Source organism: Panthera uncia (genome assembly GCF_023721935.1).
Source record: "Panthera uncia isolate 11264 chromosome B2 unlocalized genomic scaffold, Puncia_PCG_1.0 HiC_scaffold_24, whole genome shotgun sequence".
Lineage (NCBI taxonomy): Eukaryota > Metazoa > Chordata > Mammalia > Carnivora > Felidae > Panthera > Panthera uncia.
In genome coordinates this window covers 66,527,142-66,538,209 of record NW_026057580.1, presented here as the reverse complement: position 1 = coordinate 66,538,209, position 11,068 = coordinate 66,527,142, and the positions used below count along the sequence as shown (strand labels likewise).

The following is an 11,068-nucleotide window of genomic DNA, read 5'->3' as shown; positions in this document are numbered from 1 at the left end:
ATGTACAGGCCACAATCTCTATTGGCTTGGGGAATCTCCATCTGCAAAATGGGCGCAGCTTAGATCGCAATCTTTTAATAGCAAACATTACTTTGCAAACAAACCACAACAAAACCCCCACCATCCCCCCTGCGCCGCCCAATTCTGAATGACCCGTGTTTTCAAAATGTGAGGGCTGGAGGGACGGATCTGGAACTTAAGCGTTATTATTAACCAGGGAAATTAAATAAGAGAGAGGGCAGACAAGGTGAGGTAAGGATGGGAGAAGGGAGAGGCAAGGAAACCTCAGATCTGCTCCGAATAGCTGCGACTCCAGGAGCAGCCAGGTGATGAACCGCACGCACTCACAGCTCCGCGGGTCTTTGCTGGGACCCCCTAAAATGACCTCAAGACAGCTAGTGGGACGCGGAGAAAGAAGGCGCAGGAGAAAAGGCACCACCGGGGACTCTTAAGGCTAGAGAAGAACCTACAGGAGCTCGAGGGGCGGGCCTCTGGCTTGGGGGCGGGATCAAGGGCGGGACCTCGCCGAGTTCCACGGCTGCGCGCGCCACGTCTCCCTTAGCGAGTGTGTTGGGGAGAGGCAGAGGGAGGGAAAAACCGAGTGGGGCGGGAACTATTTCTTCTCGCGAGATCTGGCGACGGCAGCGGCGGTGGCGGCGGCGTGTCCGTGAGAGTAGCGTGGGGGCGGGGAAGAGAGGCGGCGGCGGCGGCGTCCGAGCTACGCCACACAGGGCCGGGGTGTTGGGTGCTGGAGATCAGAGCGGGGTCGTGGCGGCGGCGGTGAGGACAGAGCGGCGGAGGGGGGGGTGCCATGGCGGGACAGCAGTTCCAGTACGATGACAGCGGGAACACCTTCTTCTATTTCCTCACCTCATTCGTGGGGCTCATCGTGATCCCGGCCACATACTACCTCTGGCCCCGCGACCAGAACGCCGGTGAGTCCTGCCGGCAGCTGCCCGCGGACCCGCGCAGGCCCCGCCGGCCCCTGTGGGCCGCGCCGCCCCCGTCCGCTCCAGCCTAGCCCAGCCCCCAGCGTCCGGGTGATACAGCGCGCCCAGCCGAGCCTCGAGTCCAGGCGTCCGCCTCTGGCGGGGCCCGGGCTCGGCGGTGTTTCCCTGGTTCCTCTCCGGGCTCCTCTCCACCCTTGTTTCATTGTCCTTTTCAGGAGTTTCGCTTCGCACCGTCTCCCCCATTGTTCTGGACGCTCCTTGCAGCCTCCTCCTGCTTCTTTGTCTTCTCTGCCTCTGATTTTATTGGTTATTTTTCTATATGGAGGGAGCAGGATGGGTTGGGGAGGATGGGAATTGGGAGGTGAGAGAAGAGTTGGCAAAGGAGGAAGCCGAACGTGCAGGCACAACTCCGAGCCCCCAAGCCACGGCCCTCTACCCTCACACCCCCGTTTCTCTGCTGCAGCTGTCGTTACTGATGTTTTGGGCACTGTCTGAGCTGGATGGCATGTTTAGGACTCCTAACTGAGCTCACCGACCGCCCCTCCCCCCGTGCCTTCCCCTGTTGCTTTTTCATTTGTTCACTCACGCTGTGGGGTTGGAAGCAATGCTGTTATTCCCCTTAGCAAAAATAGGCTGTTCTCTATTTCCTTCTCTTTGGAGTTTCCTGTTTATGGAGGAAAAGTGCAAGAATGAAGGATTAAGTGTGTAGGTAGTGCATCTCGTTGGTGGTTGTGAGGTACCTGGTCCATTTGCTTTTAGTTCTAAATCTTTTCTCATTAAACACATGGGATTAGAACATAGAATAATAGAGATTCTTTTCGAGGCATTTTATGTTGCGTTGTACTAGGATATATGGCAAGTGATATTCTTGAAGCTGATGGAACTGCCAGGCCCTTATAGGTTATTTAACTAGTAGTTTTTGAGTAATAACATTTAGGGAAAGCTTTCAATTTCATAGGAGCTATGCTAACTTGATTAAACGTTTTCCTTCAAGTTCCGTGTGATGGAGGTCTAGGTTGTCCACGTTGTATACTGTATTTGGGGGCAGTTGTTAACAGTGAAGCATTTAATCAGCTCAGAACTTTTTATGCTTTAAGACTCCATGTTCTGTAAAATTCTTGAATTACATCATGGAATTAAATTGAATTTAGGATAAATAGCAAAGGATTCCATCTTTTTGTACATTTGATGGTAAGTTTAAATATCCATTGGGTGCAAAATCTGCCCAAAGTTACCGGTTTTCTTACTTTGTGGATAGTTTATGAAAGTTGGATTTTGGACTGTTGTGCCTTAGTTTCCTGTGTATTTAAATTATCTGGGTTCTTTGGACAGTGGTTGTATATGAATGATGAAGTCTTAATACTGTAATGGTTTCCCTTATCTGCCAAACCTAGGCCAATCTAATTTTATTTTGAGTGAAAAGTGAACTTCTGAGTACAGTGGTTTATTTTCACTTACTATCCCTATGTGTGCAACTGGTTGTGTGGAAGACAGAAGGGTATTGGGAGAGAGGTAGGTTTGGATAGAATGTGTTTCGAGAAGCTGCTGATTTCAGAAATTAGTCATTTTAATCTACACTGGACTTTTGAAATTTGAAAGTCCTATTTTCATGGTCGGTTTTATATTATAAAATTTGCCTGATAACTTACAGGCAAGTCATACTTGAGCTGCTTCAGCATATAGTTAGTTGGTCTTTGGAAAGGTGGTAGGGAATTAATAGTGACCATATAAGTTATGGATTTCAAATGTCACTTTATTTAATCCTGTTGAAAACACAATGAAGTAGGTACTGTTATTATCATCTCTATCCTTATGTGAAGAAACTGCAGTTTAGAAAGCTTAAGTAACTTTCTCCTTTGTGGCAGAACCTGGTCTGCTTAGCTTCAAAGTCTTCTGTTGTCTCCAAATTGCTAGAGAGAAAGGTGTTGATTTGTCCTTTCTTTACATTTGGCTCTCTGCCTCAGGCTTGCCTTAGTCAGTAAATGTGTACATGTTAATAACGTATTTGTTTGGTCTTGCTCAAAATTGCACTGTGAAAATTAAGGTGGATGCTTTAAATGCTGTTCTCATCATCATGAAAATTGGTGGACATCACTTGGGCTATTTTTTATTTTTGTGTTTCTACCGTAATTTGAGTTGTTTCTTTAGAACTACGGTGGTATTAAAGGGATGTTTTTATTATAGGGACTTTTTTCCTGAAGTTCAGTTTGCAGTGTCTTGGGTATCAAAGAGAAATCTTGGAATTATAGGTTCAAAGCTCTGAAAGTTTTTCATCAGATGTTTGCAGCAAAATAATTTGGTGACTTGTATCAACAGGTGGCTACTTACAATCTTTATTCTTCTCACTTAGAAAATAGTATTAATATAGTATATTAATTTGGAATACTAATTTGTTTGATGATTGGTGCTGTTGTAGATCCTCAAGGGCTTGTAAAGATAGAGACACTGTACTGTGTTTCTAAAAGCTGAAAAATTCTGAAATATGTATTTCCTCAAGGGTTTTGAATAAAGGATATGGACCTGTAGTAGTAGTTTTGATTAACACAACAGGATATTTTAATATTTGATTTTGAAGCTTACTGTATTTCATTTTCCTGTGAAACTGCAAATAGCCAGATGTAAAAATGTAGGCATATGAGTTTGAATTTCAGAGTTCTTATGGCATTCTTGACTTTTCAGGGATACTCTCTGCAGGAAAGCATGAAAATGTTTTCTTTGTCAGCATTTCTACATTAAAGTTCAGGTTAATTTTCGTTTTGTTTTTCAAGATGATGATACATGTGGGTCTTTTAGTTTCAAGGTTTATGCTTGTTTCAGTGTTGCTCTTCTTGAATTATTGGGCTCTTGGGTCCATTAGAAATTATGGCACCATTTCACAGATGGTAAAATCTACGGTTTGAGAGATAGAAGTAGCTTGGTCATTGGCATATTTGATATGTTAATTGAAGTTCCTCTGTTATCCAGAACACTAATGGAATCCTTTAGCCTTGATTGTTGTCTAATATATTGGGCTAAGTGCACTCACAGTTAATACCCCTTTTAGTAGTTGGGGGGTCCTATTTATTTTACTCTCCTGGTTGTTTGCAAATGTGTTGAGTAAGTTGACTGAATACTTTTTCAGACCATTATGGACAAAAGCTCTGCATGAAGTAATAACAGAGGGTTTATATTTCCTTAGAACAGTGGTTCTCAACCCTGGCTACACATTAGAATCACTTGGGGAGCTTTAAAAACAAAAAAACAAAAAACCAAAAAACTTATACCCATCCCCAGATATCTGATGTAATTGGTCTGGAGTGGGTGCTGTGTATTGGTTATTTTTAAAGGTCCCTACGTGATGTAAATGGTAGCTAGCAAAGAGAACTTCCTTAGTACTTGTCTTTTGCTGGAGTTGTCATTTTGGGAGATGGTGTATTTCTTTTGATATATGCTCTTTGCTAAAAAACAACCACTAATGTTTTAGCCTTTTTGTTTTACATAGCTAAGAAGCACTTCCTGTAGAACAGTGCTGTAAAGTTCTTGTAGTTGAAAGCCGAATATATTTGTTAAAACAGTGTTGGGGCACCTGAGTGGCTCAGTCGGTTCAGTCTCTGACGTCAGCTCAGGTCATGATCTCACAGCTTTTGAGTTGGAACCCCGCGTCAGGCTCTGTGCTGACAGCTCGGAGCCTGGAGCCTGCTTCAGATTCTGTGTCTCCCTCTCTCTCTGCCCCTCCCCCGTTCATGCTCTGTCTCTCTATCAAAAATAAACAAACATTAAAATAAATAAAACAATGTTAATAATACAGGTTTACAGTGGTATTTAACAAGAAAAAATAACTGCTTGTAAATATTAGAATTTCAAATAATCAAGAACATGCTTTTATCTGTTCCATAGATGAAGGCTTATTGATCCTTTGAATTGAGATAAAATATATCATTATCTTTTCCAGGTTATTGTTTCTTTAATTTCTTGACCTTATTTTTTTAAAACTTATTTGACCTTACTCCCTGATCTTACTGTTTGAAAACTGTCTGGTTTTGAAACCTGGATCTGCTGCTTTACTAACAGTGTGATCTTGGGCAAGTTATTTAACTTCTATATATTTTAGTTCACTCATCTGTAAAATAGAGACAGTAGTTATTTATTTTACAGAATTAATTCAGGAGTAAACAAATAGATATACTGTACTCAGGGTTTTTTTCCCCATGGTTTTGAAAGGATGAGTGAAACTTAAAAAAAAAGTTATGTTTCTTTATTTTTCTTTGCTTTCTCCCCCTCAGACAGCATGCAAGTGATTCAACTCTCTGACTTGGGAATGTGAATAGGAGTCCATTTTTAGTGCTCCGTCGTATAGTAAGAAAACTCTGAATTTGGAAAGTTAGAAGTTCTGGTTTTAAGTTCCAGCTTTGTTCCTATTTTGTTATTTCTGAACTCAACCTCATTTTCTAGGCATAATAATAATATGCCCTATAAGAAGTGATTCTCAGAAGCAAAGAAATAAAATGCACATAAACATGCCCACAAAACTAAACACAGTGTAGACATTCCTTCATTTGGTAGGTATTTATAGAGGATTAACTATGTGCTAGATACTGCTTCTAGGTGATGGATCAGATTTTTAAGTACATAGAACTTTTTTCGTACTAGGTTGTATATACCCAGTACAGAAAAGCACACACACAAAGAAAGCAGAACAAAAATTGCTTGTAATCGCATCACCCAGAGGTAATTAAACATTTTGGTGTATGCACCTCCCCCTTTTCTTCCTCTTCTGGGGATGACTGTAGACATGGTCCTTCCTCTTGTTGCGGAAGGCCCTACGCCCCCCTCCAGCCTGAGACAGATAATTGTGATTCTCATCTCAGCTCTGCTGCTGTTCATTTGAATGTTTGCTAGCCCAAGGCAAGTAGTGCTGAATGCACTCATAATAGCACTTTGAGCCAGACTCAGGTATTATCCCAATTGTACTAACAGGAAAACTAAGTCCTAGAGGAGGAAAGTTTATCTAAAGCCGTATAGCTTCTAGCTGGAAGATTGGGTGTTGGATCCAAAACCGTCTTAATGCTAGAGCTTCTCTTGTTAGCCATTACTCTTGTACTGCCTCCTGTAATATAACACACGATAGTAAGTATTGAAATGGTAAGTGGAAAGTGCTGTGAGAGCATAGAGGAAGAAATGAATAATTCTGTTTCTGGATTTGGGTATTTCATACAGAGGAGGTTATTTGAGATGGGTCATAAAGGGTCAGTGGGGGAAATGTATGCCTTAGGTAGGAGAAAGTATATGCAAAAGCATGGAGGTGTTTAATAAATGGTAGAGATGTGCTGTGTTCTTAAAAGTAAATCAGCCATCTTAGGACTCTTATACTTTATTTTGTAATTTTTTGGGTAAACAGTGGAAGTTTTTAAATAGTTCATGACATGGTCAGTTTGCCATTTTAGGAAGCTTATACTTTATCCTGTAAGTTATTGGATAAACAGTGGAGTTTTTAGAGTAGGATAATGCCTTGGTCAGTTTTGCTCTTGTGGAGCATTGTGTGGAGAATGATTTGGCAGAAGAGGATGGGAGGTTGATGGGTGGGGAAGAACTAGATAGAGAAGGAGACCATTTCAGAGGCTGATTAGTCCACTGAAATGTCAGGATGTAGGGGAATGGGTAGATTAGAAAGAGAACTCTAAGATAGCTTGGACTACTTATAGAATGTAAAAGTACCTTGGAGAGAATTAAAGTGGAGTGCAGATTTTGAATTTTCACTTATTTCTCCCTCCCTCCCTCTCTCTTTTTAAAAAAATTTTATTTATTTATTTTGAGAGAGACAGAGACAGCAACGAGGGGGAGGGGCAGAGAGAGGGAGAGAGAGAATTCCAAGCAGGCTCTGCACTGTCAACACAGAGCCTGACGCAGGGCTCAAACCCAGGAACTGTGAGATCATGCATGACCTGAGCTGAAACCAAGAATCACATGCTTAACTGACTAAACCACCCAGGCACCCCTGTTTCTCCCTCTCTTAAAAGCTGTTTGGTGGGGCACCTGGGTGGTTCAGTTGGTTAAGCCTCCAACTTTGGCTCAGGTCATGATCTTCTGGCTGGTAAGTTCAAGCCCCGTGTCGAGCTCTGTTCTGACAGCTCAGAGTCTGGAGCTTGCTTCGGATTCTCTGTCTCCCTGTCTCTCTGCCCCTCCCTGTCTCATGCTCTTTCTCTTCTTCAAAAATAAACATTAAAAAAAAAACAACAAAACCAAACCCTGGTGATTGGCCCAATAATAACCTACTTTTATCAGTTCAGTTTTGGGATTGAGTGCAGGGAAAAGGGTGGGGATGATCATTTTTATTTCAAATGAAATATTTCAATTGAAAATTATCTATTGATTTATCTAGGTTTCTAATTATAGTGGAGTTGATTATTTCAGTCTGTTGAATGGAATTTAGCAGAAAAAACTGGCTCATATAGCTTTGTGTTCACAGGAGTATATTTTATGAGCATTCATATTTAATTTAGAACATACAGTCTTTTTAAGACTTTAGATCTTGAAGGGATATTAGACATCTGAGAAGTTTGAGTCATTTTAAAATAAAGTCATTTCCCTCTGATCTATCCTGACAGAAAGGGGAATCAGACATGTACGCTTAAGTCCTACACAGCAGAGGAAACCAGCTGGGACCTTGGCATAATGAATTATAGTGCAGCATTTAGGCTTTGTAGATGTGGTGACAAACATTGGATTAGTAAATGCATTGTTGCAGTTGTTTTTATTTAAAGGTCATACTGCATACTTGCTTCATCTTGGAAGAACCTGAAAAACAAAGATAGTCCTATTTTCATTTTCTCGGATATTTGTTCCCTTAGTCATACTTTTTATTCAGACATAAGGGAAGTCACAACAAATGTATCCATACTGTACTTGGACTTTCTTTTAAAAAAGGTTTTCTGTTACCAGACTTTATCAATAAAAAATGTTACACATTCTTACCATCACATTGTTTCTTTGAAAGATGTTGGCTCATTCTCTTAAAAAGGCGTTCCTTTTACATTTTGAGATTGTGTTTGTGTCCGTATGGATGAAGGGATTTTCATCTGGAAAGTAGGTTTTTTGCTTGTTTGGTTAAATCTAGTAGTTATTGTTTGAGCTTTAGCTGTTTGCCTGTACCAGGAGGGCAGAAGATAGGAGTATGAATGCCATTGTTTTGATAGAGTTTGTAATCTGGGTGGGGTGGAAGGATTAGGTTTAGACAAGTCTGTGAATTATATCCATAGCACAACAAAGTAAATGTAAGAGCAGTGAAAACAAATGCTTTGGAAGTTAGGTGGATAAAGTATTTGCATTTGGTTGGTAACGATAGTGGGGATCTAGAGTTCAGGAAAGGCTCTTGAGAGTAGGTCAATTTTGACCAAACTATTAAAGGATGAGAAAGATTTAATGGGTTGAATGGTGGGGGTGGGGGTCCAAAGAAGAAATCACACAAGGGGGGGGGCTCCTGGCTGGCTCAGTCGGTGGACCCTGTGACTCTTGATCTTGAGGTCATGAGTTTGAGCCCCACACTAGGTGTAGAGATTACTTAAAAATAAAATCTTTAATAATAATTAAAAAACGAAATCATATGAGCAAAAAGTACAGAGGCTGGAAAGCATGGAACATGTTAAAAATACAGATCAGTTGAAGCAGAAATCATTCATTGATTAAGTGTGAGAAAAGATCTGAAAAGTTGATTTAAGTCAAAAGGAGAATCTTGTATGCCTAGCTGAAGAGTTCATATGTTTTTTGGTTGACAGTATGTCATTTTTGGACATTTTAGAACATATTTTTACAGTTGTATGCAAATTAATGTGATAACGTTTCATAGAATGAGAAAGAACAGAGATTAAGAAGCAGAGGGATAATGTGGGCCTGAACAATGGTGGTGGCAATAGGAAGAAAGAGGACATTCTTCAGATACTGCTGAGGTGGAATCTTTTCTTTTTAAATTTTATATTGTATAAGTTTATATCATATTATATAATTATATATACTTTGGTAAAGTATATATAATGTAAAATTTCTAGTTTTAGCCATTTTAAATGAACAATTCAGTAGCATTAATTACATTTACAATGTTGTGCAGCCATCACCACTGTTTACAATATTTTTCATCACCCCAGACAAATTATATACCTATTGACAATAACTCCCCATTCTCTTTTTCCTCCAGCCCCTGAAAAACTCTAATTTACTTTTTGTCTCTATAAATTTGCCTATTCGAGTTATTACATGTAAGTGGACTCCTACAATATTTGTCCTTTTGTGTCTAGCTTATTTCGTTTAGCATAACGTTTTCACATTCATCCATGTTGTAGCATGTATCTGAACTTCATTCTTTTCATGGTTGAATAATATTCCATTGTATGGATATACCACATTTTTATTTATCTGTTGAACGCTTTTTGTTTTATTTTTAATTAGAGCGCAGGCATGAACAGGGGAGAGGGGCAGAGAGAGAGAGAGAAGAAAAAAATTAAGCAGGTTCTGCACTCAGCATGGAGCCTGGTGTGGGGATTGATCCCATGACCCTGGGATTATGCATGACCTGAGCCAGGATTCAGAGTGGGACACTTCAACCAGCTGAGCCACCCAGGTGCCCCTATTGAATTGTGAATAATGCTGTAGTGAGCATTGTCATATAAGTATCTCTTTAAGTCCTTATTTTCAGTTTTTTGGGGGTATATATTACTAGGAGTGGAATTGCTGGGTCATAGGGTAATACTATGTTTAGCTTCTTGAGGAACTGCCAGACTGCCACAGAGCTGCACCATTTTGCATTTCTACCAGCAGTGTAGATGGGTTCTAATTTCTGCATATTCTCTTCGCTTATTTTTCATTCTTTAAAAATTATAGCCATTGTAATAGATGTGAAGTGGTATTTCATTATGGTTTGGATATGCATTTCCCTAGTGGCTAATGATTTTGAGCATCATTTCATTTGTTTGTTGGCCATATGTATATCTTCTTTGGAAAAATGTCCATTCAAATCTTTTGTGCAGAGCTTGATGTGTTGTTTATCTTTTTTTTTTGTTAACTTGTAGGAGTTCTTTATACATTCTGGATATGAATCCCTGCTAGATACATGGTTTGAAAAGATTTTCTTCCATTCTATAGATTGTCTTTTCACTTTCTTGTGTCTTTTGATGCATGAAAGTTTTTAAGTTTGATGAAGTCCAATTTATTTTATCTTTCATTGCTTGTGTTTTTATTGTCTAAGAATCCATTGGCAAATCCACAGTCATGAAATTTTATCCCTGCATTTTCTTATAAGAGGATTATGGTTTTGGTGTTGTGTAAATTTTTTTTTTTTTTTTTTTTTTTTTTTTTTTAAGTTTTGAGAGAGAGAGACAGAGCATGAGCAGGGGAAGGGCAGAGATTGGGAGACATAGAATCCGAAGCAGGCTCCAGACTCTGAACTGTCAGCACAGAGCCTGACATGGGACTTGAACTCATGAACTGGGAGATCATCACCTGAGCTGAAGTCAGATGCTTAACCAACTGAGCCACCCAGGCACCCCAAGTTGTGTAAATTATTTATATTTGGATATTAACCCCTTGTTGGATATATCATTTACAGATATCTTCTCCCATTCAGTAGGTTGCCTTTCCTTTTTGTTGATTACCTTTGCTGTGCAAAGAGCTTTTTATTTTGGTGTAGCCCTAATAGTTTATTTTTGCTTTCATTTTCTTTGTTCTGTATCTATACTTTAGTGATTAATATGCTATTCCTTTGTATCATTTGTGCCTTTAGACAAGTTAACCTTTCTGGGCGTCAATTTTATTTATTTATTTTGACAGAGAGAGGGAGGGAAAAAGAGAGGGAGGGGCAGCGTGAGAGGGAAAGAGACTCTCAAGCAGGTTTGCATCAGTGCAGAGCTCTATGTGGGGCTCAGTCTCACAAACCGTGAGATCATGACCTGGGCTGAAATCAAGAGTTGGACATTTAACCTACTGAGCCACCCAGGCAGCCCTCAGAATTTTTAAAGTATAATACATACATACATGCCCTCAGGGTTATTGGGAGGTCTAAATGAGAAAATTCATGCATTCAACAATTATGTATTAAGCACCTACTATTTGCCAGGCATTGTGTTAGGCAGTGGAATGTGGGGCAAACAATG

General features: G+C 40.1%; 1 protein-coding gene across 1 annotated transcript in view; it reads left to right on the top strand.

The window, feature by feature from the left end:
* Positions 1 to 667: 667 nt before the first annotated feature.
* SEC63 (SEC63 homolog, protein translocation regulator) overlaps positions 668 to 11,068 on the top strand; it is a 76,828-nt gene continuing 66,427 nt past the window's right edge. The window contains exon 1 of the mRNA XM_049654101.1: positions 668 to 935. Coding sequence (XP_049510058.1) covers positions 812 to 935 — 124 coding nt within the window. The 5' untranslated portion in view covers positions 668 to 811. The remainder of the gene's footprint in view (positions 936 to 11,068) is intronic.